Source organism: Rhipicephalus microplus, chromosome 7, assembly GCF_043290135.1.
Source record: "Rhipicephalus microplus isolate Deutch F79 chromosome 7, USDA_Rmic, whole genome shotgun sequence".
Lineage (NCBI taxonomy): Eukaryota > Metazoa > Arthropoda > Arachnida > Ixodida > Ixodidae > Rhipicephalus > Rhipicephalus microplus.
In genome coordinates this window covers 32,000,933-32,028,753 of record NC_134706.1, presented here as the reverse complement: position 1 = coordinate 32,028,753, position 27,821 = coordinate 32,000,933, and the positions used below count along the sequence as shown (strand labels likewise).

Sequence of the window (27,821 nt, the reverse complement as noted above, 5' to 3'; positions counted from 1 at the left end):
CGTATTCTTGTATGTGCATTTTGACATTTTTTTCGTTTATTTTTGTTGAGTGTATCGCACCTCAGATTCGGGGTGCACGTTAAAGAACCCCAGGTGGTCGAAATTTCCGGAGCCCTCCATTATGGCGTCTCTCATAATCATATGGTGGTTTTGGGACGTTAAACCCCACATATCAATCTATCAATTATCGTATGTATCTCACAAATAGGTCGTTAGTAAAATGTTAGCAAAAAGTACAATGCTTTTTCTGATATGGATCGGGACGTCGTGCTATTGACAAACCTAAATGAACTAACCAGACTAACAGTAGGAGCCGTCGAAGTCGTTAAGTTGGATAGTGATTTCATGAGCATGCCGTCTCTGTCCCTCTCAGAAAAAAAAAGTATTGTTTTTAAACGTGCATTAGCTCATGCACTTCTCTGCGCATCGCCATGTAAAAATCACCAAAAAGTGCTTCTTTGCGCATGACATCTGGCTTCAGCGCGCGAGCATCACCACTGTCAATACTCGTGCTCCGGTCGAAATGAACTATTTTATTGAAAGTTAGCGCACGTGTTGTGTCCTCCCTTCTCGTCCGTGTGTCACTATTTAAGAGGTAGAAATCGCTTAAAAGGGTGCCCCTAGGTGTCCGGGTAACGTCACAAAAATACCGAAAAATTGGGAGACCCTTAAGCTTCGCTTTTAAAAGATGAACGCGATTGTGAAATCCGGCCCCTAGTGCACTTTTCAACCGCTAAGTGCATACCTATTCATATGTTTTGTTACCGTACACACGCACGCACACAAACACGCACGCAGTAGCTTGGACCAGCGCGCTTTATTATCGCCGAACGGGCTTGTTTTCATCGTGACACCTGTCGAACAAAGTGCGTTAAAGGGGCCCTGAAACACTTGTTCAAGTAATAATTGAATGAATTCGCTAGAAGAGCTCATTGGCTCACGAATTCAACGGCGCAAAAATTTTAAGAATCCGCCCAGTCCGAGTGGAGTTACCAAGGTTTGTTGCATGTCGCAATTGCAATATCTCTTCTCTCGTCCCGACAAAAGCGCTGGAAGCTAAGCAGGGAGGAGTGGCAGGGCAAAGAACCTACCGCGCCTCGTGACCTTGAGCACTTTTTTTTTCTTCGAATGCGCGGCTTTTTCAGCGTGATCGCACGCGCAACGCGTGGAGAAGTAGCGGGCCTCCCGCGGCTATCTCAGTAACTTGATTTTTCGGTCACAAACGCACAAACAATTTTTCACTCACAACCAACGGAGCCTACGCCGGCGGGGGGTTTTCTGCGACACGAGCTCTTCGACTCTATCGCTTTAATAACACGCTCCGACGGACACATTTCAGTTGGCGGCGCCTTGCTGCGCGAAGCCGCACCAACAAGAACAAGAAAGGGAAATGCTACCGGCCGGACGTGGCCACGAATAGCCACGGAGCAAGCGCTCCGTGATCGCAAGGGAGAACACGAGCACCGCGAGCGACCGATTTCACCCGGAACCGAAACCATGGCCTCTGAGATTGTGAGCGCATGGCGTGTTTTTTCGCCGCCCGCCTGCCATCTCGTAGGCAACGCCGAAACTGCAGCAGTTTTCTGTTCTGCCGCAAGAGAACGCCAGCGTGAATTTGCGCTCCGGCATTGTGACGTTATCTGGTCGCCTCAAGGAGCGGAGTTGAAGCTTCTGAACGTTCCTTCCTCCGTGCATGCTTTTGCGCTAAATTTTGGCCTAGCGAGATAGAAAAATATAGACAGGGAAACGAATAGACTAAGCGAAAGAAAGAAATAAATATAAAGGAAAAGAAGAAAAGATAGAAAAAGTATGAAAGGATAAAAAAGAGGAAGAGTGGATGAAGGAAACGGGAAACCGAAAAGACACAAAGAAGGCCGCTCAGCTCCGCAGTTAACTTCAGGCTTGGCAGCACTCAGAATAAACTACGCTAATTTTTTTACATCAGGTTTCTGGTAGCACATTTTACACGCGTGTGTACACTCCACGAGAATGTACAGTATTTTTAAAAGTCCTCCGCAACTGTTTCTTGACAGCTATACCACGTTTTTTTTCTCGTTTGTTTTTTTTTATTTCATTTTATGTTTTGCCTTAGATTTCTGTAAGCATTGTTCTTGAACCACATGCGTGGCTGCCTTCTTTTCTCCGCCATAATATGTCCTCCCCTTTCAATAAATCTCCCAGTTGTGAGCAAGCGACTTGTCCTGTAGTCTCTGCGCGCTTTCGTTTTATCTTGCGCCAAAGTAAGTTTTCAATATACAATGCAGTACGTCCGAAAGAAGCGCAATTGTCCGAGGTTTTCGTTTCTTTGCTAGACTGAACTAATGAAGCTTCCATACAGTATGTCGTAACACGTGTTGGCCGGACTACACTCTCTAACATTTGAGTTATGAACCATTGTGAGTTGGGGAGAAAGGTTTCTGAATTTAAAATGCCAAGGTAAATTTCGGAGCTTGCATAGAACAGTTGAGATGGAAGATGGGAGGAAGCTTTTTTGATGACATTCAGCGGATATTGCTACAAGCGTTATTATCAGAGTACTGGTTACCACGTTAAACAGGAGTAAACTAGCGCGGCGACTGAGTGTGCGGAATGCCGATTGATGATTTACTTCAAGAACTATAGCATGCGCTATAGGTCCACTGACGTCACGCGCTTGAATTATGTGACGTGCATTTCGTTTAAGCCGCTCATGGGACATGAAGGCAAACCGAAGGTGCTGTGCAGGTTTTTACCGCGATTATGCAGCTTTTAATGTATCTAGGGCTTCTAGTAGTGGGTCGTTGCCAGTGTGGTTGTGTAATACGTGCTTGAAAATCAAACTGAAAAATTGGAACTCCATAAAAAAAAAAACATTTCTTAGGGTATTACGTCCCAAAACCATGATAACCTTTTGAGAAACGCCGTAGTGGACGGCTCCGGAAATATCTTCTTCCCGGGCTTCTAAATCTAAACGTAAGTACATGGTACTCTAGCATGCACCTCTATAGACCTTTCTACTTAAGGCGTTCTGGGTGCTGCCATACTCCTCTCTGGGCTGGGAGATGATATAGACTCCAACCAAAAGTTTTGAAGAAACCAGATGTTTCGGAACCGACTTGGTTCCTTCCCCAGGGGTGACTGCGGAGGCTACGTAGCAGCGGCGTCTTCAAAAGAAGCTACGTAGCCTCCGCAGTCACTCCTGGGGAAGGAACCAAGTCGGTTCCGAAACGTCGGGTTTCTTCAAAACTTTTGGTTGGAGTCTATATCATCTCCCAGTTTCATATCCCAACCAGACAGACTTCTGTCGAATGTTTACATTCAAGTCCTCTCTGGGCTGTTTTTAGCGGGCGTGATGCCCCAAGAAATGCACTGCCGAGGCTGTGACGTTGTCTTTCATACTCTCGTGCAACAGCCCTAAAAGAAGGAAATCCTCCTCTCCGTAAAAAAAAAAAAAAAAAAAAAAGGTCCATACCATAAAGCGGCCGCCACCGCCGGAATTTGCACCCACGACCAAAATTGAAACCCAAGCAAACTATCAATTTATTTTAGTGACGTTAAACGTCTGTCATATTACAAAACAGTCTCTACAAACATTTGTCGAACTCTCACGAACATTTTTCGACGAGAACGGCATGTGAGATCTAATTTGAGCTTGATGCTAATTTAACGATAATCTGCGGTGCATACTGTTTTTTTTAAGTTTGCATTTTCGTGTATACGAACTTACTAGGTGGGTGAGGAGGCTCGACATTGAAGGCATGGCGCCAGAACACACGTGTCTGTGGTGTCCCGTGCCCTTACATACTGTGTGTGTCCCGTGCCCTTACATGCTTGTGCTCGTATATTTGATACTTGATAACCGTTGCGATGTTGTTCGTCACAAGAACTAGACCAATATTAATAATTAGCGGGGTTTAGCGTTTGAAAACCACGATACGATTATGACAGATGCCGCAGTGGAAGGCTCCGGAAATTTCGACCACCTGGGGTTCTTTTAACGTACACCAAAATCTGAGCACACGGGCCTACAGCATTTTCACCTCCATCGGAAATGCAGCCGCCGCAGCCGGGATTCGATCCCGCGACCGGGTCAGCAGTCGAGTGCCTTAGCCCCTAGACCATCTTGGCGGGTAAGCACTATAGACTAGGCGAGATTCGTGCTACAAGCATTTCTGCCTATAATCTATAAGACTCAGCGCAGTTAAAAGTTTGCTCTGTAAACAGGTGAACACGCGAAACAGCCGAAACAACGTTTTAGAAGCCATTGAAACTTATACGACTGGCTGAAATACGTGGCGCAAGGTAGACAATGAGAAAAAAAAAGAGGAGACAGAAAGAGCGCTAACTCACAACTCAGTTTATTTTCATGAAGCATTCATAATATTTAGGCTCTTGAAGGACATGCACAGATTAGGACATGCGCATACCATTTCATTCACGACACGTGCAGGCATGAACATTTTCATGATGTAATAACCGATAATTGCAATCGTGAGATCTGGGAACCAGCAACAACCAGATATGCCTAATGTAAAGACATCGAAAAAACCAAACACACCCAAGCCTGCGCAGAAAAAAAAAAAATGCGAGAAAAACCAGCAAAAAAGCAAAAAAACCAACAAAAAGGACGACTGGCCTCTCTGAGTATGCACCTATAGTATACTTGAGTGGAACGCAAACACTGTCGTCAGGCTTGTGTGCATCGCCCGTGTTACGTTATACTTCTCCGAACGCACATCGACTTATAACCGCCACTCTTAAAAAAAAAGAATATCACATAAACATCCGGGCCGGGAAGTGATAACGACTCGTGCAGACCCGACGCGCCAGCGGCGTCTCGCATATCGAGTCGTTTCCACGGCGACGCGCCCTTATCTACGACAATGGGGCGGATTGCGCATCTGTCGCCGATACAGCCAACGCCTCCTCTAAACAATGCCTGGCTCGCGCTCCCAGCGGAGTTGGCCTGCCTTCAGTTTTGAGCAAGCGCCTCGCGGTGGCGCTCGCGACCGAGACTATTATCACGGCAGCGGGCGGTACCAGGGACTACCACCTAAGCGTTTTTCATCTGCGGCCCATAGGGGCGCGTCACTCGAGGGTTGTTCGAGACCTGCAACTGTACACCGCTGTTTCGGAGGCTATGCAAGGTGTTGCGTTGTTGCACCGCCCGCCACAGGTGACGCTAGCGACCGAGAACATTCTAAAACAAAGAAGGGAAAGGGTGTGGCAGCCGTTTTTCTTCTCATGCGGCAGGCATCTTTTAGAGGAGGCGTTGATCAGCTTGCTCGCGGCTCTCAGTGCGTCGTCTGCCATCATGCGGTACGTAACACCGGTCATATGCTTCGCGGCTTATGTCGTCTGCTGCACGGCAACGGACCGACCAATTATAGGTTCGTACACACCTGCATGTGTTTCACTAGTATATAGGTTTCGTTTGAGCGCCCCCTTCGTACTGACGTTTACGATCGGCTGCGCACGTCAGCTAAGAAACGAGCGGAACGTTGGAACGAGTTCCCTTCGGCCTGATCGAAAATGCTTGCGGAGGATAACGCTTATCTTTTTTTTATCATTGGCACGCCTGTGTGTTTGCGCTTTGGGAACTGATTGATTGATTGATTTGTGGGGTTTAACGTCCCAAAACCACCATATGATTATGAGAGACGCCGTAGTGGAGGGCTCCGGAAATTTCGACCACCTGGGGTTCTTTAACGTGCGCCCAAATCTGAGCACACGGGCCTACAACATTTCCGCCTCCATCGGAAATGCAGCCGCCGCAGCCGGGAATCGAACCCGCGACCTGCGGGTCAGCAGCCGAGTACCTTAGCCACTAGACCACCGCGGCGCTTTGGGAACTGAAGGTTTATCGCAGTGCCAGGATGTATATGCAGATGTAGGAAAAGTTGTACGGTTTCACCGGAGCGCCTAAACTTGATTTATTCCTTTCCGATTTTATACGGGTAAGACTCGAGACAAGCGAAGAATCGGCCTTCTGTCAGTCGCGGACCGTGGGATCAACCTCTCATAGGCGTGACATTCAAATATTTGCTAAAGATACTGCTTATCTTTGTATTTCTGGCGTTCTCATCTGTTATCTTGCGCATAATATTGCCCGACTTTGGATGACCACCTGTGAACCTTTGTTTCATGCACGCAAAACGTTGAACCGATTTGGCGTATACTTAGCTTGGTATTTAGTTAAAATGCTACATAGCGGAACAACACCACGTTTACATCATTCATGGCGAGATTTTGTAGGCGGGTATACAATAAATTTTGTGCGTGACTGTCAGGAAAGTGCCAGTTACTTAGCGTAGTATACGAAATCAAATTCGGAATATTTTATTGCCCTAAACATGACGTGATAGTCAAGCACGCTTTAGTGGTTTAGCTCGGAACAACTTGGACAACTGGGGCTTTGTTTAACGTGCTCATAAATTTATAGGTATAACGGGTGTTCTTGCATTTCTCCCTCTTTAAAAGGCAGCCTTTGAGACCGCGGTGATGAAACCTATGTCATACAGCTTAAAAATTGTTTATGCTTACTCAAAATCGCGATATGATTGTGAAGGACGCAGTTGAGGAAGGCTATGTAGATTTCGACCGTCTGGGCTCCTTTATCGTGCAGCTAGAACTAAGTGCACGGACCTTAAGCTTTTCCGCCCCCGTCGAAAACGCGGTCGCCTTTGATACTGTGACCTTGGGGTCAGTAGTCGTGGCTGGGATTTGATACTGTGACCTTGGGGTCAGTAGTCGTGGCTGGGATTTGATACTGTGACCTTGGGGTCAGTAGTCGTTGCTGGGATTTGATACTGTGACCTTGGGGGTCAGTAGTCGTGCATTGTCATCACTGTAGCGGCTGTACTGATGGACGTCCGCGGGAAATGGGATGCCTCATAAATATTTGAGAAGAGCGGACTGCTGGGCGAGTCGGTAACTCGTCTCAATGGTGGTGCGCGGAAAAGTCAAGCACGAAAGGAAGAATCATTGACAGAGCGCGCACTAACAACTGAATATTTATTTGCGGCAACAGACATATATGAGGGGCTACATAAACACGAGTTGAAGAAATTGTGAGATAAAAAAAGATTGCGCTTCCTGGAAAAAATTAATTCAACGGCAAGTAACATGACTGAGGGTTTCCCGACACACATGTATTGCGGTACTGGCATTGTTCGTAAAATGCAGTTTTTGTTAGCTTTGTCCACGTTCTTCCTTTTGCGCCTCGTAAGTATATCGCTGTTTTGACGCGACCAAAAAAAAAACTATTGGGCTTAATAACAAATATCATTATTTCTACGAGATACAGGAATAAAACGCTCCATCAGACGAGTTTCCTAAAAAAATGCGCGTATAGTTACTTATTAAGTGCGCTAACTAGTGAAAATTACTTTTTGGTATGAATAATTCAGCACAAAACCGCGACTTCAATTTGTTCAAAGATGGGTATTGCGTTTGCAATTAAATAATAGTAAAACGCTGTTTGCTGTGCAGTAAACCAGTTCTTGTCACTTTGACGTGGTACGTGTTGCCGGAAAGGAGTGTCCCAGTTGAGTGCTGTGTTTAAGATTTGGAATTATATATATACTATTTTCATTTGCAACGGAATGCGATAGCGTTCGCTTACTCAGCCACAGCTGCACGTTTCGGAAGCACAGGTGGTCAGAAAATTGACTGTGAACGGCCGCTAGTGCGTCATTTCGTTTCTTTCTCCATTGTCTATTTCTTTCTTTTCTTCTTTCTTTCTTTCTTTCTTTCTTTCTTTCTTTCTTTCTTTTTTTTCTCTTTCTTTTTCTTTCTTTTTTTATTTTTTTCTTAATGTGATGTTGCTTGAAACTTTCGACTCCATATGTTAATCAGTCAAAGGAGGAGCTCTCCCACGAAATGGCTGATATACCAGCCCTCGATAGAGACACAACAGTATCCTGAGCGAGGGTGGGGGAGAGGGAGGTCAATTAAGAGTATATGCTTCTCTACCCCCAAACTTATCTGGGAAGGTCATGTGGGTTTCAGGTATGTGTCCCAGTACTGAGATATGAGGCCCAGGACTCAGCTGTATTTGGCCAGGGCTTCACTCCACAGGACCCATTCTAGACCATCGCCGTCATGACCTATATGGCAACCGAATTTGGTCGTAGACATGTAGCATACCGCTGCTAGCAACCTTTTTTATTTATTTATTTATTTAAAAATACTCTACAGCCCTCAGTTGAGGCATAGTGTAAAAGGGGCGGTACAAAATGTGAAAATTGGAATCGTTCACAAAATACAAATACGGGAACAAACTTAATGAACCAAGTGATGGAGCAGTACAACAGAAAGTATTCGTCAATATATTTCGAGATTTTTACCCTGCCAATGAGGGATTCATTTTTCTGAGTCTAAATACACTCTAAAAAAAGAGCGAGTAAAATACACTCTATTACACTCTAAAAAAAGAGCGAGTAAAAAGGGTGTCTTTTTGTCCCACAACAATAATCGTTATCTATATTGCGTTCCATCCTTGCGCTATCGCCCCGCGCCCGGTACATTCCGGTCACGATCGACATGCCCATTATCAGGGTTACATTGCATTCTCGATAGAAAAGTGGCCAGCGCCGAGTTTTCAAGAAAGGAAGCGCACGCAAGCCTGCTGACGATTATTGTTGTGGGACAAAACGACAGCCTTTTTACTCGATATTTTTTTAGAGTGTCCGTAGAAACAACTGATGATGACGAAATGAGGGCAGTATAGAGTTATGAAATAATAGGTTGTCTGTGTTAGCTGTTTTAGCGTTCGAGTTCCGCGTCTCTTTACACGCACATGTGGCTTATTTTTCTGCTTCAAACCGTGGTGCACAGTGCGTTCATGTTTGCGCCGTGGCATATTTCTTACCGCAATAACATCGCGCAGGTATCGTAGCGCAGGGCCTGGACAGTCGCACGTTCAATCTGAACGGAACGAGCACCTATATCGCCGCCTCTTACGTCAAGTACATCGAGGCCTCCGGAGGTCGGGTGGTGCCCATTTTGTAAGAATTTCCCCCCTTTTTTGTTTTAGGGGTGAAGCTCTTTAGGGTGTGAGTTGTTCCCTCCTCCGTATGCGTTATGTATCTAGTCGCCTCTAGTTTATGAATCGCTCACTAGATGGCGTTGTGTGTACGCGTTCTTGGAAATCATATCACTAGATGGCGTTAGTTGTTTTTGTATGGTTGACGATTGGAGAGGATAGATGGTGCTGTTATAATAAAAAATTCACAGCATATCCCCGGAGTGAATAATGACGAGTGGGGCGAAGCGTCCGTTAGTCAGTTAGTCAACAAACTTTACTCGTAAATTGCCATGAGGAGCCAATTTACGTCCGTCCGTCCATCCGTCCGTCCGTTCGATATGTGCTGCAGTGTTATAGGAGTGGACGGATGGGAAGACAGACAGATAGACGGACGGGCGGACGAATGCTTCGCCCCACTCATCATTATTCACTGCGTAGATAAGCTGTGAATTGTTTTCTGCATAGTTTGGATCTAACTTTCGGTGGTGCCAATACTCGCAAAACAAGGTGATGGCGTCACGCTTGAGTACCCAGTTCGAAAACTGGGAACCACTTTCACTCTACTGAATTGGTGCACCCTGAAAATTTGTGTGGCTCACCCTCTAAATTGACTTTGTGCGATTCAAGAACATAACCATGAGATCGCGTCAAGCGACATAGTCTATATTAAAGTACACATCGCTGCCGTAACTCTGAAGCAGCGTTTATTGCGTTAAAGCAACGTTCACAACCTTGCGGCAGTGCTGCGTCAACAATGCACTCTAAAGAAGTTCACGCGTATACAGGAAGCGTGAGGAAGGAGGAAGGGGGGAAGGGGCTGATTTTTTTGCACGTTTAGTCTAAGCATGGTGTGCTTTCACGCTAAGAAAACCACGCTTACTTTCCGTGACTGGAGACTTTTCTCTCGCTTAGAAAAGGTGTTAGAGAGGAGTTTTATTAGAGAGGAGAGTGCTTACTTAATGTGGCATTCTCCTGATCCTTTAGATGCTTTTCTGACCGTTAGAGGTCACATAAAACGACGTCTGAAAGAAGACATTTCTGAGGCTGTCTGGGCTTGGCGCCTGTTAGGAGGGTGTATATATGCTCGGAAACAATTGGCGAATAACGAAAGCTGATTTTCTATTTTGGTTTTGCTTTTCGGCGAACCAGAACGCTACACTGTGACAGTGCAAAACGAGCTTGCTAGCCACAATATAATTAAGTAATACTGTTTATAGTATAAGTAGTCACAGAAACTAAAAAAATCGAATCCCACAATGAATCGAGCTGAACCATTCTACACGACAATTAGGTATTTTACTGCAGAGCCACGCCAGGTCTTGAAACGGCTCTGGAACAAAGAACGCGCATTTTTACAAATGACAACACCATTGCGGGAATCTTTAGCTTCGCCTTTAAATGTTGAACGTGAAAGCGGTATTCTGTCCCAGGTGCGTAATTGAAACAGCGCATTCAATCTTTTTTCAACTTGCTATGCACCCACTAAGTGGCCTTAAGGGAATAGGCGCACTAACTTGTGTGCCTTTTGTAGTGGGTGATCGGCTTAAAAACATAAAGTCATTAGGATAATCACATGTTCTGACACTCGATGGCAATGCACGCTTGTACCACGCGTTATTACGGCAATATTTCATGATGTAAATTGTGAAGCGTGCATACAGGACGCGTGTGTTTGTAACACATGAAAGTTACTCTCACTGCAGTTCCAAGCAAAGGAAGTCATTTTCACTGTATTCACAAGCAGAGACGTGGCTGTGGCGCATACCCACTTCAGGCATGATTCTTCATTGTCGTCAGCCACTGCATTAAAAAAAACATTAAACAAAATTCCTTGCAAGTGTGTGGCGGATACTATCGCGTTTTTCTGAAGAGTGATGAAGGATAGCGTAGCCGGCCTACTACACGAAAATTATTATTGCTTATCACACAGTGGGTACCCAGAAAGTGTTCTTGTAGCAGTTAACCAAAGAGTGTTTAGGAAAGGATCTTTAGTTTATAATTAGTGGAGATGTCTCTCAGAAACAAGAGATGGTTTGACCGCTCGCTCAGCAAATATTTTTTTGTTTCTCGGCACTATTATCTCTAAACTAATTTTTCAGATTGGCTTTAACTTTATTTCAGTTTCATTTAAGTATCCAGCCACCCCGTTCTTGGCCCATCCCCCTCTGTTGGTGAGCGCCATCTATCTGGGGTCATCAGCATCAGCTCTGAAACGCTGCTTTTCCAGCTTTCGTCGTGACTGGGCTGCGCGTTCTGCGCAGGCCTGGCGGTTTTTATAGTTGACACAAGTGCGTGATGAAAACTGAAAGTTGATTATTGTAATTGGCTAATTCATGCGAGAAAACCAGTATTTTATAGCCTCCTGGCAGCCGCCAACCAATAACAAATAAGCCACTACAAATATTATATTCTTTTAGCTTCATTTCTCAGCTTCAAATATAACCCGTAAATGGTGAATTTTTTTATCAGGGTATATGTAGACTATGTACGTCACTTTCTGGGAGGTTCTCTGTATGAAGAATCACTGTACTCATATGCTGTAAGTGTGCGAGCATGTTTCGAAGTTCGATTAGCTTCTGCTTTTTTTGTTTTTTGCATGGGGTGACGTTCTTCAAGCGTCAACCAAACCAATGACTACTACAAGAAGCTCTTCAACTCCATTAACGGGTGAGTCGCGACTGGTTAGTGGTGGTTATAGCAGCTGTGGTCTAAAGGCCGTTAAGCTGGCTCACGAGTCAACTTGAGACTCGCACCACCAAGTATTGTGCCGTTTGTTCTAAGCTGAAGTGTGCTTCTCCGAGTAGTATCTCCAATAGTTCGGGTGGAGTGAATCCAACAGAATATGCTTTTTTGTTCTCATTAAACGAAAGTTTAAAACACACCAACAACACGGATTGGGAAAGGGGACAAGACAGCGCCTACACTCCACGGTTGCCCACACTGTCCACTTTCATCGATGATCCGAATATTTGGTACGATTCGAACTAATATTTAATTCCGAACGTCTAACAACTAGTCCAAATCATCACTTTGTCGGAATTGAATTTTTTTTAGTGGGCTTATGTTTGAGTACGACTTTCCTTGCCCAGAGGTGCACATGCTTATGCTATACCGTGGAGCCGCTTCGTGGGCATTCCTCAATCCACCCAGCAGCTTAGCATCGTGGTTGCACATGTGCATATCTATTTTCGGAAAGTTCTGAAGTTATTGTGTTTACATGTGCATCGTAAGCAAATGTAAGTTTGCCTGCTGTGTGTCTGGGCTCACGAATACGAAAACATTTTGTTCGTGCTGACTGACCATATTTTGTTGTAATTGACGTGCTGCGTGACTAATTTTGCGAGAATTGTTTTCCTTGCACCTGCATAGTGTTTTAAGAAGTTTTAAGTAGATATGTTAATTCACATGAACATGCGAATTTCTCTTCGCAAGCTTCATGTACTCACGCTCATGATACTGTGCTAGCGCTAGCAGAATGTATACTGAGACAGATATCGGTGACATGTAGTGTGTCAAACTTTGTGATGACATTTTTTTTGTCATGCCACGAGAACCGGTCGATTGAAGCCGGTTGCATGGTTTAGGAGTAGTCGGTTGTAGTCGAATATTTAGCCGGTTGGTTAGGTCAGAAGCAGCTTGTTTTGTTAGTGCTAACCTAGCCTACAAACAACTCTATAGAGCGTAATGTTAGGGCAGAACATATAATATTAATAATAATAATAATAATAATAATAATAATAATAATAATAATAATAATAATAATAATAAGTATTGTTGTTGGGGTTTAACGTCAAAAGCCATTATGTGAATAAGAGGCACCATAGTGCGAGGCTCCGGAAATTTCGACCACCTGGGGTTCTTTAACGTGCACTTAATTGCAAGTCCACGAGGATCAATCATTTTCGCCGCCCGCGAAAATGCACCGTGGCCGGGATTCAATCCCATGACCTGGGGGTCAGCAGCCGAGTGCCTTTGCCACTAGAACACCGTGGCTGGTTAGGGCAGAACAGCAAATGCAAGTGTCAGAACAGAAGTAAACTTTACGAAGGTGCATCGGAATTCATTTGGCTGTTCTCACTATATATCTGTGATTTATTTCGCGTTTGTCTTTGCAGTGTCCTTCTTCCCGGTGGAGGGGCTGACCTGAACAAATCTGGTTACTTGAAAGCCGCGAAGATTATTTTCGACCTCGCCATTGAGGTATCTCGAAACACTATCATATTTGTGAAGTGAAGAGTTTACAACAACAACAACAACAACAACAACAACAACAACAACAACAACAACAACAACAACAACAACAACAACAACAACAACAACAACAACAACAACAACAACAACAACAATAATAATAATAATAATAATAATAATAATAATAATAATAATAATAATAATATAAAACACATTGTCAGATTTTTTTTCAGACCTTCAACATCTGCGGCGACCGAGATTTCAGTGCACCCAAACAGAAAGGCGGTGGTGGGCTGATTGCCATTGACAGTTCGTTGAAATCCGACGAAAAGACATGGAATATTTCGAAGAATCTATCTAGTTAGAGATAAGCCTTGAGTGCCGGGAAAAACTGTTGATTGGATGTTTCCTTAATTACCACCTGGCATTCACCCTGCCATGTTTCACGATGTCATGTCTTCCCTTGAAGATATGGTATCGTCTCATAGTGGGCACAGGGTTATTGCTCTTGGTGACTTCGATGCGCCGGGAATTGACTGGAGTACGCTTACCTTATCTCTTTACAATCACTTCATTGAAAAAAAGTGCAGCCTGATCTTGGAATTGGGGGAGTTTGATTCCCTACTGCAACATAACACCGCCGTCAATTGCACATGCAAATTCTTAGAGCTCTGTTTGTCAAACGATCAACCGGCTGAAGTGTCAAGCTCTTACATCTGTCTTGTTCGTCCTGACGACTTCCACCACATCGCTTAGTGTAGGATTATCTGTATGCGTATGCGCTGAAAAAACGAGCTACAGTAGCCATTTTAACCAATCTTCAAGATTTGCTCTCAAGAGAGGTGATATACCCGGGCTTTTACGGTTACTTCTCAGCTGTTGACTGGTTACTGAGAAATCAAATGTTGATGACAAAGTTGAGCAGTTTGAGCAGCTCGTGCTGAGCAGCATGGTTTATGGTAGTATATATACACCGGTACTGACTGAAATATTTCATAACTGTCTGAATGCTTCCACATTTTCCAGCATGTGGAAAACTGCGCGTGTCTTTCCAGCACTCAAGTCTGGCTGCAAAACTGATATTTCTAATTGTCGCCCGATTTCTCTGCTGTCTGCCACGTCAAAGATCTTTGAGCTGGCTCTTCCCAGCACATTTTGCGTTAGCGTGAAAAATTCATTAATTTCTAATCAACACAGCTTTTCCCTAAATCTTGCTAGTTTCATTGTGCGAATCATTCCATCATTTCTAGGAGAAGACAGGTTGACGTAGTCCACTGTTGACTGAACAAGGCTTTTGACGTAGTCAGCCACTCACTTTTTTGGGTTAAGCTTGCAAACTTCCATGCTGACTAAGGTTGCGCGGCGGGTTTGTTGGTTATTCATCTTGTTCGAGGTATTGCGCATTCAGGACGGGACAATTCACTTGCGATTTCTTGCAATTCACTGCAAAGAATGCGGGTGTCAACCCCTCTTTAATAGCACCAGCATAATCGGAAGAAGCACTAACCAAAAGGCAAGGCTCATCATAGAAGCGAAATTCGTTGCTAAGTTTGGGGACGCGTGTATAAGCAAGCCATCGATATCATTATCATTGAAAGAATCGCATTATTTGGATGTCACATGAGTTGCAGTAGATCAGTTTTCTGGTTCTAGCACGTGATTGTGACGCGCCATGTTTGGATATAAGTATTGCTGTTTCTCGGATTAAACCGCATTGTTGAGAGTTAGTGCCGTGTATGTGTTCTGTGTCTTCTTCTCTGTCCCGTCCTGGATGCGCTATACCTCGAACAACATGAATTACACGCTGACTCGCCTGTTGTGAATCTTGGGCACAGCTGTCTGCTTAATAGATCATGCAGTGTTGCCGTAAGTGGCCAAACGTCTTCCTTGTACAAAGTTACCCAGCGGATTCTCTCAAGGGTCGGTATTAGGCGCACTCTTTTGAAGTTTGTGTTAAAGATGCTTCTTTTGCAATTGGCAATTCTTATTTTGTCTTGTATTCCAATCGCATCAAGATATTTTAGGAAATTCATTCGATTCACGATTTTCACTTGCTGCAGTCAGCGACAATCTGTGTGCTCTGCGTTTTCCCTTTGTGTTCTCAGCCATTTATTGCCGGTTTTCCAGCTTTGCGAAGAACACTCATCATGTTTTCACGTGCAACGATCTTTTATGCAGGCCAACAACCACGGCACCCACTTCCCGCTGTGGGGCACCTGCCTGGGCTTCGAGGCGCTGTCGCGACTGGCCATCGACAAGCTCGTCCTTCGATTGTGCCAGGGCCACGACCTGGCCCTGCCACTCAACTTCACCAGGGGTGAGCCGGGACCAACTGTTTAATCTGGCGCAAAGTAAAACCAAGGCGTCGCCGAGTCCCTTTAGCAAATGCTGGGAAGATGATATCATGTTGAAGGCACTCTTGATCAATTTGAATCACATTTGACCCACTTGATAACTTTAATGTAGGTTGATTCGCTCTTGATTCACTCTAAGTTGTGCTTATCTACACTTCCGTCTGTACAATTATTCTTGGTTCGTCCTTAAGTAACTGGATGATCATTTGTTGGCTGTAACGTACATTAATTCGAATATAAGTCCACAATTCGATCTTGATGCACAGTTCAAGTGACTTTATTTATAATCGATTTCCAACTCAATTTAGCCTAGTGTGCGATGACTGGCTTGGCACTCACTTTATCGTACGCTAATTCACTCTTGATTCATGTCCTTTCAGGCTGATTTACTTTGGATTCACTTTGAATAGGCTTTAATATATATACTGCCCACTATTTCACATTGTATACGTGCTTAACGTCGCAAAAATATTTGCCTAAATTCGTGTTCACGACAATACCACGCGCCGTTGTGGACACCTAAATTTCCGAGCGATGATCAATGTAAGAGTTTCGAAGAAACCGGACGTATATGACAATCGCTTTCACCGCATTCAGTCAAGGTGAAGCATAGCTTCCTGGATGCTTGAACAATGTGCTTTGTAATTAAATAGTTTCATTTCCGACAAGAGTATGCATTAAGGTTCCAGTGGTGATTTGACCGGCTCGATTTCTTCCTGCATCCGTTTCACACGTACTCTTGCCATCGCCACCTGTTCAGGTTTCCGGAGAAGCCGTATGTTCAACGGGCTTCCAAGGTCCCTGGAGAAGGCGCTGAGGACGCAGCCCATCACGTACAACTCCCACGGGAAGTGCCTTACGCCCCAGGTACGATTGTCGTACAGGAGATCTTAAAGCTAAGTTTTCTGTCAGTGAACTCTGCTGGTACTACTGACTTTAGCTGCTGCTCTGTACATAGGCAGGTCACATTAAAAAAAGCTACAGCAGACCTAACGTGTTCACACCTGCATTTTGTTTTGCTGCTTTCAATGGGCCAACCCGAAGTTCAAGGCACGAACTTGAGATCTTGTGCTCCCTACAGGTTTCCGCATCCATGAAGTCACCTTGGCGCGTAAGCTTTTGGACAAAGAACAAAAAGAAAACAAAGAGAGCAAACACTTGGAGCTGGGCGAGCTGGCACTTATTTCAAACAAAACTGATGTGTCCAAATAAAGAGAAGGACACAGAAAAGATTGGACAGGGACAAGCGCAGACTTTTCAGCTTGAAAGAAAGATGTGCTGGTAGAAGAGTAACCCGAGAGGGCACCCTAAAAACTTTGCCTAAGAACGACATCATGGGCAATCAATAAGCCCTACACCATGAAAATTGTCAAGTTATACTTCTACACCCAGTAATCTGTCCACATCCAGTTTCTTGCTTTTGGTCTCGACTTAGTTTCCTTCCAGTGTATGCATCATTGGCGTTTATGGTCAATCTAAAAAAGTCCTTCTAGATAGTTCCGGACAGAGATTATCACTGCCTTTGTGGTCGTCATTGTTGTTGTATACTGATTTTCTTGTTTGCAGAACTTTACCACTTATGGTTTGGACCACTTTTTTCGTCTGATCTCGACAAACGTCGATGAGAATGGCGTGGCGTTTATCTCCAGCATGGAAGGTAATTAAACTAGTCCATGGCGTTGTGTAAGAAAGTTACTTATTTCTAAGGATTGTTGGAACTTTTGAACACCTCTCTTCTCAACGGGTGGAAAAAGTTTTTCTGGTTCCGATATTAACGCGTTTGATGCAGGAACTGTGCTTCCTCTTCTTCGTGTTCATCTTTCAGTACCGCTCTAAAGACGTGTCTTTTCCAGAGCAGGGATAGCGTACGGCCTCCTACCAATATAATTAAGGGACGCTGTTTCTCTGTATATGTGGCATAGCAAACGGAATGTGAAAAGGGGATGCGAGTTGATCTCTGGTTGAATGTGAAGTTTAATAGGTGACAAACTGCGGGATACCTCTTTAAGGAGGGCTGCGAAAAAGGAACCGTAAGAATTCATTCATTTTTATAAATAATAAATGATTTACAGTATGGGTAGTTGTGTCAGACATCGTTTGAACGAATAAATGAATGAATGAACGAATGAAACTAGTGTCTCATTGATTAATTGTTCCTCGGCAGCATACTCGTACCCTTTCTACGGCGTCCAGTTCCATCCTGAGAAGACCAACTTCGAGTGGACGCAACGGAAAGACTACATCCACATTCCCCACACCGAGGACGCTGTACGAGTGTCGCAGTACCTGGCAAACTTCTTCCTGGAAGAAGGTATGGTACACGTGATAGAGCGCGGAGATGGTCGAGAGGGGGGGGGGGGGGGCATGAGGTCACGTTCTGTAGACACGTGACGTAACGTCTGAAGTGCGCATGGTACTCGGGGCTCAAGGGCACCATCTTCCGACAGGGACGTCACCAGGCAGAATGCAGAACTCAAAAAGTGCCAATAGGTAGGAAGGATAGCAACATCCGGGACGAGTGCTTTAGGGCCGAAGCTTCTTACGCCATGGGTCTACGTCCTATGTTGTCGTAGTCGTCTTAGTAGCCACTTGCGTTGCATTGCATGGTGTCGCAGCATATCGACGGAGTGAATGATGATTAGTGGGGCGAAGCGTCCATCAGTCCGTCCGCCTGTCCGTGCGTCCATTTCGGGTGGACTGATCTTCTATTTATGAACGATGTTGAGCTTCCAGACGCTGATGGACGAGACGCTGAGGTTTGCCAATTCCTAGTTTGCGTTACGTACTCGTATTACCAAAAGGACGGGCTGCGGAGAGCTTCACCCCACTCGTCATCATTCACCTCCTGGACATGCAGTGATGTTTTTTTTATGTTACATGAACACTCTTGAGAAAAACGTGTTTGAAATAGACCCTCATGTTCACGTAAAGTCAATTGTGGTTGCGGCACTGGCTATCAGATTTTATAAACATTACATAGGTACTCCTATCATACAGCCATCATGTCGGGTTAACGTAAATTGTAGTTAGGCGCCATCCGCTGAAGTTGATTTGTGTAGTAGTGTTGAGGGTTACCATCCTCGCGTGCACCAGCGCTAATGGCAGCGCTTCGATTGCCTGACCGCTTGCTCGTGTAGAATTTTCATACAATATTTACGATTGCTTTTTCTAAATTAATATACATTGGATTTTTTGAATACGTAACCCACTAATTCAGAGATCTTGCCGCTCGCTTCGTGGCCGCTCTTCCTTTGAGAGCGAGTGCCAGTATTATGATTGGATCATCATCATCATCATCATCGTCGTCGTCGTCGTCGTCATAATCATCGTCGTCGTCGTCATCATCATCGTCGTCATGATGATGATGATGATGATGAATCCACAGACATGGCTCGTACCCACTCAGGGGGATTGGCCAAGAATCGATGACTTAATTAAGTAAGTTTTTTTTAAAATATCGAAACCCCCACCAGAAAAAAAAAACAATGAAAAAAGTAAAGACACCCTAGTCAGAATGAATGGAGTGCAATAGTTGCTTGTCACTCGTGCAGATAAGACAACTATTCATTACCTTGAATAAGAATCAGGATAGTTAAACAATGCTCTCGTGTTCGTTGGAATTATTTTTTTTTCATGATTAATAATCACGCAATTAAAAGCTTAATTCTTTTACTTTCATTCAGGTACTTGCAAACTGCGTAGAAAACGTTCTCGTGGCTGAAGCCCAGATCGTAGGCACCGAAGGAAAGTATGTTTTCTATAGTGAAATTCAACCCCAGGCTAGCAAATGGGAGGGCTAAGAATGTTTTCCTAAGCAATTTGTATCGGCGACATGATAAAAAATAGTGCTCTATTGTTTCCAATTCTGAACAAAAGTTGCATAGTGGTGATATCGCCAGACCAGCCCTATGTGAATAGAAATTTAACGGGGGGACACGACATCGAAATCTGGTTATTATGGTTTCCAACTGTTTTGTAGGACACCAATGACTTTTCCATGGAAATCTTAAGTGAGTAAATTCTGGTGTTGACAATATTGCTTCCATAGCGTCTGCACTGAGCGCAAGCTTTCTGTATCTTGTCGCCGTTATAGTGGCCACTTCGGGAAGGACTGATAGTACTGGCCCTTCCAATGCTGTTCGTGCTAGAGAGTCGGCGATTTCATTTACTTCTAAGCCGCAATGACCGGGTGCCCATACTAATTTCAGTAGCTGCAGCTGAGGAGGAACTAGCATAAGGAGCGTCTTTAAGGCCATCGATTTTGTTGACGCCGTAATCGACGTACATACTGACAGGGAATCCGTTATTATGATCGCATTAGCGGCATTCAAAGGTAGCTTTCGCAGCGCTAAAACTATTGCCAACAGCTCAGCTTCAAAAACTGGGGTGAAATCCGGTAATCTTAATGAAAAAGACCAGTCAAGCGAATGTGAGTATATACCTACACCTGTCTTTTCATTCAATACTGAAGCATCTGTGGCTATAATGTTATTCGTTTCCGCATGTGCAAGATAATCCTGCAGTCGGCTATTTAAGACCCTATAGGATTGTAATTTGGCCTTAGAGGGAAAAATGTCATCGAATTCAATCTTAAGAATTTGATTTGTATCCTGCGCAGCAATCACATCTCGAATTTTTACATTTAACCGATCTAGTTGTTTCTGGACAAAAGCAATTTGAGGTGTTCGAAAGCGTGGCCAATGGGCAAGAAAAAAGCTGTCTGGGCCATTTATAAAATCATACTCAGATCGTCTTGGCGCATAGCTATAAAATTTCAGAAACGTCTGAACCGTTAGCATACGAAAACGGCAAGGCAATGTAGGTAATCGTGCTTCCTGATACAAAACATTGTTTCTTACAAACCTCGGAAGTCCTAGACACAATCTCAAGGCTTCTCGTTCCAGCATAACCAGAAGCTTTATTTTATAGGCAGGGCCACCTGAGAACAATACGCACCCGAATTCTAGGATTGGTCGCATATACATTTTATAGATCATCACCATTGTGCTTCTGCGTAGACCGTATCGGCGGCTGCTCAGTCTACGAAGAATTCCTAAGGCGCGTTGTGCTTTAGATGCCATGCTTTCTATGTGAGGAGTCCAGTTTAGGTTGGCATTATAAGTTACTCCCAAATATTTAAGAGATTCCACCTGTGGAATGGGCTCTTGTTTATAACATATTGAAATGGAGATGGGATCGGATAACGGGAATATCAATACTGCACTCTTATTTACATTTAAGGTCATGCAGACTGCATGTAGCCATCTCTCCAGCATATTGACATATCTCTGTAGCGTTTGATATAAAGAATATATGTCACTATGTGTCGTGAAAAATGCAATATCGTCAGCATATACAAACACCTTCACGTCCTGGCAATGCGGTATAGTGCTCATTAAGATGTTAAATAGAACTGGCGATAATACAGCGCCTTGGGGGACACCACGTGTTTGTTTGCACTTTGACGATGCGCAACCATTCTTAAAGCAATAGAACTCCCTTCCTCTCAAAAATTCCCTCACCCACGCCAATATAATTTTGGGATATTGTGGCTCTCTAATATGTCTAATAATACTGAATGTTCTACACTATCGTATGCCTTAGCAATATCCAATGTCACTAGTGCCGCATGTTGTCTTTTTTTGCGAGCAAGCTGAATGCAGCATTCTAAATCTGCGTGTGCACACCAGATTGAACAATCTCTTCTGAAGCCAATTTGATTTGGATTTAATATCGAATTTTCCTCCATCCATATTATAACTCTTTTATTGAGCACTCTTTCGATGAGCTTCACCATATTAGATGTAAGAGAAATGGGTCGAATGTTTTCTATGACATATCCGAATCCTTGTCTTTTTTGTATCGGCACTATTTTAGCTAATTTCCACTCATACGGAATCCAGGCATATTTTAACGAATAATTTACAGTGTTTAGTAGGTCACATGGTGATAATTTGAATAATATTTTTATCATAGCAGTTGTGATTCCGTCTGGACCAGGAGCTGACGAGGGCAAACCTTGTATCACTTGTGCTAACTCTTCCTTTGTAACTTCAGTAACTTCAATTGTTGACGCTGGTTTTTGTGGATCGTAAGGCTTAGTTGATGTAAATCTACACTCCAGGCCTTTAGCCATGGTTTCTAAGGATTTATTTGTTTCTTCCAAGGACATAATCTCAAACCCTATATTATTTTGAGATGGCATCATTTTACGTGATCTCATGAACCTGAACAGCGCCTTTTTGTTACAAGCTTTTGAAAGGTAATCATAATGTTTTCTATCATATTGTTCCTTAGCTAAGGAGACCGTGTGTTTGAAAATTGCAGCGTGATACTTGTAATCAGACCAGTTTTGAGGGCACTGGTTATACATAAGTTTTTTCCAAGCTGCCTTTCTTCGTCGGAAATCCCGGGCACAGTCCGAGTTCCACCACGGACTGTGGGTTGTGCTCTTTGCGGATTCCACAACGAATTCTGCATTTTTATATGTTCTTTTGATCAGTGCACTTAGTCTCATGGCTTTTGTATCTTCTTGCTCTTCAGAATGAGTTGCCAAAGCAGATTCTAAATCTTTCCTAAATTTGGTGTAATTAATAAACACTCGAGTCTGAGAGCCTGACATTATAACGTGGCAAGCAATCTCGAATAATATTGGCAAATGATCACTGTTAGTTGCACAATCACACGCACTCCATGACAAACTAGTGAGTGATGAACTCACAAAGCTTAAATCTAAGGCTGAACGAGACCTATCACTAATGTAAGTGGGTGTTCTTGAATTCAGGCAACACAAGTTATTATCCGCTGTCCACTCCCACAATCTCTTACCGCATTGATCAGTTCGGAAACCCCAGCACGTATGATGAGAATTGAAATCGCCGATTAGAATTTTATTTTGATAACTAGAAGTCACTGCAGCGTCTAAACATCGAGTATCTATTACACCTTTAGGAAAGTATGCATTCACCACCAAAAAAGGCATGCAGCCTGGTAAGGTTATTTCTAAGGCGAGAATTTCACTGTCAGGTGACATGAGCTTATACGCAATTTTTGCTTTGAGACTTATTCTATTATTAATGAAAAATGCCAAACCTCCACCTTTCGATGGACGGTCTAGACGGAAAGATCTGAATCTATTTAATTGAAAAGACTGATGCATTGAAAGCCAAGTTTCTTGCAGTGCAATAATATCTGGAGAAACTTTTGATGCCAAATATATTAGATCAGTTGCTGCAGAGTGAATTGATCGGCAATTCCAATGAAGAATTTCAAGTGACCCTATTTTTGCTCTAAAATAGCCTCAGCGATGGCCTTGTTTAGAATATTTTCTTTAAGAAAATCAGCTTTAGACAGGGTGTTCTTCTGGTACTTTTTGGTTTTTGAATCTACAGGTGCGATGCCTTTTTTGTATAAAGGGGATCTCGAGCGCTTTAGCGATCGGGGATCCATCTCCATTTCGTCTGAGTCCTCCACTTTCTTGGTAAGCTCGCATTGAGATACGCTACCTTCCTCTACTGAATCTGCAGCTACCATAGGTTGCTGTGGCGTATCGGAGCCATACTTCTTTGAAATTTTAGGGGAGTCACGAATGTGAAGGGCTTCCGTAGCCTGATGTGGCGTAGCAGAGTCATACTCCTTTGCAAACTCCGAGGAGTCACTAATGTTACGTGGTGCACTGTGGTTGTTTTCCGCTGTACCCAACATTTGAGCCATCTGGTTCGATAGAATCTGGGCCAAGGACTCACAAATATTCCCAGCGATGCGCTCCATTGCCTTCTCCACTGCCTTCTCAATCGCTTCCGCAATAGGGACAGAGAGAGCTTCCATTGTTGGCATATTACGAGCTGTAACACCGGCGTAGCCTTGTGTTCGTGCTTGTATTTCAAGTGCTGCTTCCTTCCGTGAACACCGTCTTTGTTCTACTATCTCTAGAATTTGCAGTTCACGTACCTTTGCCGAACAACTAGAGCTATCGGCCGCATGAGCTTCGCTACATAGGCAACACTTTTCTTTATCACTCAGACAGTCGCTAGAATTGTGACCTTCCCCGCATACCTTACACCTGACCGCTGATCTACAACCTTTCATTGTGTGACCATAACGCCAGCACTTTATGCATTGGAGCGGACGAGGAGAGAGCGGCTCTACTCTGTAAATTAAAGGCCAAGCCTTAATTTCTGATGGTCGGACTGATCCCGCAAAGGTCACAATTACAGACTCAGTTGGTATTTTGTTGTTATCAACCACCCGTCCACACCGATAGACTGAAATAGCACCTGCTGGCGAAAACAGCTCTAGTACTTCGGAGGGTGGCATGTTGGCATCGACGCCACGCACTAGACCTCGGGTACATGCTAAATGAGAAGGTATGAACGCGCTCACCGGCTGGGATGCAAACGTTGAGCACTTTAGCAGATCTAGGACACAGGACTGGTCTGGCGAAAAGCACAGTAGGCCTCCTCTGCCGAACTGGCGGACCTCCGTTATGGACTGGTATTGGGCAGTCACTGACCGTAATTCCGCCTGAATGATCTTCGGGTTTTTCATCCCAATGATGCCGTCATTGTTCGGGACTAGAGCCACTGGAACCGATGATATTCCGTTGTTCAAAAAAAGATCCACTGGCACCTCCTTTGGATCCGTAGAAGCAGACCAAAGAAAAGTCCCTGGCCCTGGCGAAGATAAGGGCATCTTGTCTTGTCTGAACTGCACAAAAAACACTGATCAAACAACTATTGCAGTATAAGAAACGATGGTAAATCAATTAACCAACAATAGCTACTTAATTCTTGGCCACACCCCGAGAGCAAGCTTCAACGGCTAGAGCACGGCCTGCGGACAAACGACACCGCGAAGCCTGACGGCTAGTCTTCTCCAAGCCACTCGCCTCGCTCACTTCTTCTTCTTATTGACTCGTGGCTCGAGCATCGTCGTCATTACCATTATCTTCTTCTTCTTCTTCTTCTCCTTCTTTTCATTTTTCCTTCTTCTTCTTCTTCTCCTTCTTTTCATTTCTTCTTCTTCTTCTTCTTCTTCTTCTTCTTCTTCTTCTTCTTCTTCTTCTTCTTCTTCTTCTTCTTCTTCTTCTTCTTCTTCTTCTTCTTCTTCTTCTTCTTCTTTTCATTTTTTCTTCTTCTTCTTCTTCTTTTCATTTTTCCTTCTTCTTCTTCTTCTTTTCATTTTTTCTTCTTCTTCTTCTTCTTTTCATTTTTCCTTCTTCTTCTTCTTCTCCTTCTTTTCATTTTTTCTTCTTTTTCTTCTTCTTTCTCTTTCTCTTTTGCTTATTTTTCTTCTTTCTCTTTTGCTTCTTTTCCTTATCAGCTTACCGCTTCTGGTGTTGCCAATATCAACGCTGCTTATGGCATCGCTACGAAACTGTTAAGTGCTAATATAAAACACACGTGGTTGTTCGAAGGAGCACTGACATCAAATTTCAAGATCGAGATGTGCCCGTCATTCGATCGCTTGGTATGCATGGATCTTCTTGGCCAAATTTGAATGGCATCTGTCATGTGGAAGTGTTTTTAATTCAATGTCAAACAGCGTAGAAAAGCTAAGGAGAAAAAACGGGAAATAGACTGCCCTGTGACATCGACACTAGTGCTACGTGTTCGGTGTGGTAAAATCCAAAAATACCATCCTGAGTGACGATACGCCAGTAACAATGACGTCGACAATCTGAATGTGTTTGGAGCCAACTACCGGCCAAGCTCTCACTAATGGCTCTCCTTGCTGTGTTGAAGCGTGCGTCTGATTCATCGTGTCACATGGACTGATTTGACATGTGCTCCACAGCGTGAGTATGATCATTCAGATTGACAATATGTGCCAGAATATTGGGGAACTGCTGCGCAGTGAGAACCTGCACGTCGATGCGCGGAAAAAGCGGAAATTACGTGGCGTTTCATGCCTTTTCAAGCCACGAACCTCAACACAGCCAGTGGATTGACTGTGTACGCGCCGATGGTCAGATGCACTGGATGCCTAAGAATAACAGCCACATTTGCTCGCTTCACTTAGCGCCGAGCTGCTCCACGGCAAATTCTGTGTTGGCGAACGAATTGGGTTTCACTGGCAGTACAAGTCCCCTTCTCGAGGCCTGGGCAAAAAGGAGAGGGGGAGAACGAGTTGCCGCTACTTAACCTAGCCGGCCGACAACGAATGGAGGGGCTTTAGTCTATATCATCAGAGACACAGCAAGACTGTCTGCACGGGCGCTCCTAGCAGACGAAATGGCAGTGTGCGTGACGTCACCTTTTTTTTTTTGTGCGAGCAGCATCAGCTGTGCAGCGGCCTCGACGTGGCCGCGAGGTAGCGCTGCCAGCACTACAATTTGGCGGGCTGTCGACCTATTTTGCACCACGTTGGATAGCGGATATATAAATCAATATTACAGATATTAATTCGTACCTCGGATGCGTTTTAGGTCCCGAATCGCTACTAGGGGGTCGATACCTACACGTTGACGCAAAAATCTTGACATCGGTAAATTAGATGTCAGTGCTCCTCTAAAGTAAGTGTGTGCGTGATTTTGTACATCTATTGAGCGCCACTTCATAAGGTCTCGCTCGCAAAAAAATAAACACATTCACTTTGCATTCGCAGGCTCCGCATAACATTGATTTGCAAGGTACGTGGGTTTTGCCGAATCCATTATAAATGGAGGACTCCGTATACTCATCGACTGTGATGCGGTAATTAGAGGTAGACACCGGCGCTCTTCCTTTCAAAAGGTTTCTCTTTATCTTAATACTTAATGTACATCCTTTAAATAGTTATTTACAAATGCTATGGCACTTCGCTTTGAGGTACACCGTTTTTCCTTGAGCCATTTTTTGGCCTTACATGTTTTCCTGCAATTGTTGTGCGTAAGCAAAAGTAGAAGTTGATTCATACAAAGTTAGTGATCCACTATCTAAATAATCGTTTCTTGGTCAATCCTCCAGTGTGCGTGAAAGACATTCGTTTAGGTCATCATCATCATTATCATCACCATCATATGAAGTTCAGTCTTCGATGTGGGTCATCCGTCCAGATTTTTAGCGTGGAAGGGTAGAAAGACGGAAGTAGAGTACCATGTCCAAGGTCTTCGAAGCGTCGAGGAATGGTCCTGGCAGGCTTTCATTCGAAATGTTTCTGGGGGTAAATATGCATAAGAAGTACGTTTCACTGGTGTACAGGCCGACACGCCACCATTCCCACGCCCACGTTGGGCTTACATCGCGTAGCATCGCACGTGGTACCACTTGCCGTACCCTAGCAAAGACGTCGCATTGAGGCCACGCAGATATCTTGCAGGTAATGAAGCTAAGCAAGGCGAGTGTCCTGTGCTTCGTAATGTATAGCTACACTTAATGCATTTGCGCGAAGAACTCCGGTGTGATGCTGTCTTCACCCTACGACTGTTTCGAATTTTATTGCCGTCGAACTTACCCTCGATTGTTTCTCTTTCACGCATGCGCAGCACGAAAGAACAACCACAGCTTCGCATCGGCCCAGGAGGAACTCAACGCGCTCATCTACAACTACCCGGTGACTTTCACCCAGAACAAAACACCCTTCGCCCAGATGTACATTTTTACTTCTTGACTCGGGAAGTAGCGTCGTCACCCACAAGGACTGTGGCCTACTTGTCCTAGTTGGCTTGCTTTTCTGCAGGACGTTCTTTGTCGAGAACTGCGCGTGCTTATTGAAAACGAGGAACAAAAACGATACGCAGAGAAACCATGCTAGTACCTGCTTTTTTCGCTAAGCTGTCTTGCGACGGGATTACGTTCATTGCCCGACGACAGGACAGCTACATATGGCATCGCTGTCACATGCTGCTGTCATAGTTGTCATATGTCATAGCTTGATTTATTTGTGGGGTTTAACGTCCCAAAACCACCACTTGATTATGAGAGACGCCGTAGTGGAGGGCTCTGGAAATTTTGACCACCTGGGGTTCTTTAACGTGCACCCAAATCTGAGTACACGGGCCTACAACATTTCCACCTCCATTGAAAATGCAGGCGCCACAGCCGGGATTTGATCCCGCGACCTGCGGGTCAGCAGCCGAGTCTCTTAGCCACTAGACCACCGTGGCGGGGCGTATGTCATAGCGACAAGTCTCACAGGTCCCTCATGCATTCACCTCCTACGAATCGAACTTGAGAGCCATCCGCTCGTTTTCTTCACAGTTAATGTATGCATCCTCCCCCGCCCTGCTACGAAAGCTTTCTGCACCTATCGTGTTGTTGCACTGCGTCCGAGATCGGAGGCATCGCAGG

The 27,821-nt window shown here is 44.3% G+C and overlaps 1 protein-coding gene across 1 annotated transcript; it reads left to right on the top strand.

The window, feature by feature from the left end:
• Positions 1–5,214: 5,214 nt before the first annotated feature.
• On the top strand, positions 5,215–27,276 carry LOC119179292 (gamma-glutamyl hydrolase). The gene is made up of 9 exons (XM_075868944.1): positions 5,215–5,369; positions 8,870–8,987; positions 11,624–11,674; positions 13,123–13,207; positions 15,377–15,515; positions 16,313–16,419; positions 17,119–17,209; positions 17,717–17,863; positions 27,017–27,276. The coding sequence occupies exons 1-9, from the start codon at positions 5,294–5,296 to the stop codon at positions 27,139–27,141; spliced, it is 939 nt and encodes a 312-aa protein (XP_075725059.1). The 5' UTR covers positions 5,215–5,293; the 3' UTR covers positions 27,142–27,276.
• The last annotated feature ends 545 nt before the right edge of the window (positions 27,277–27,821 follow it).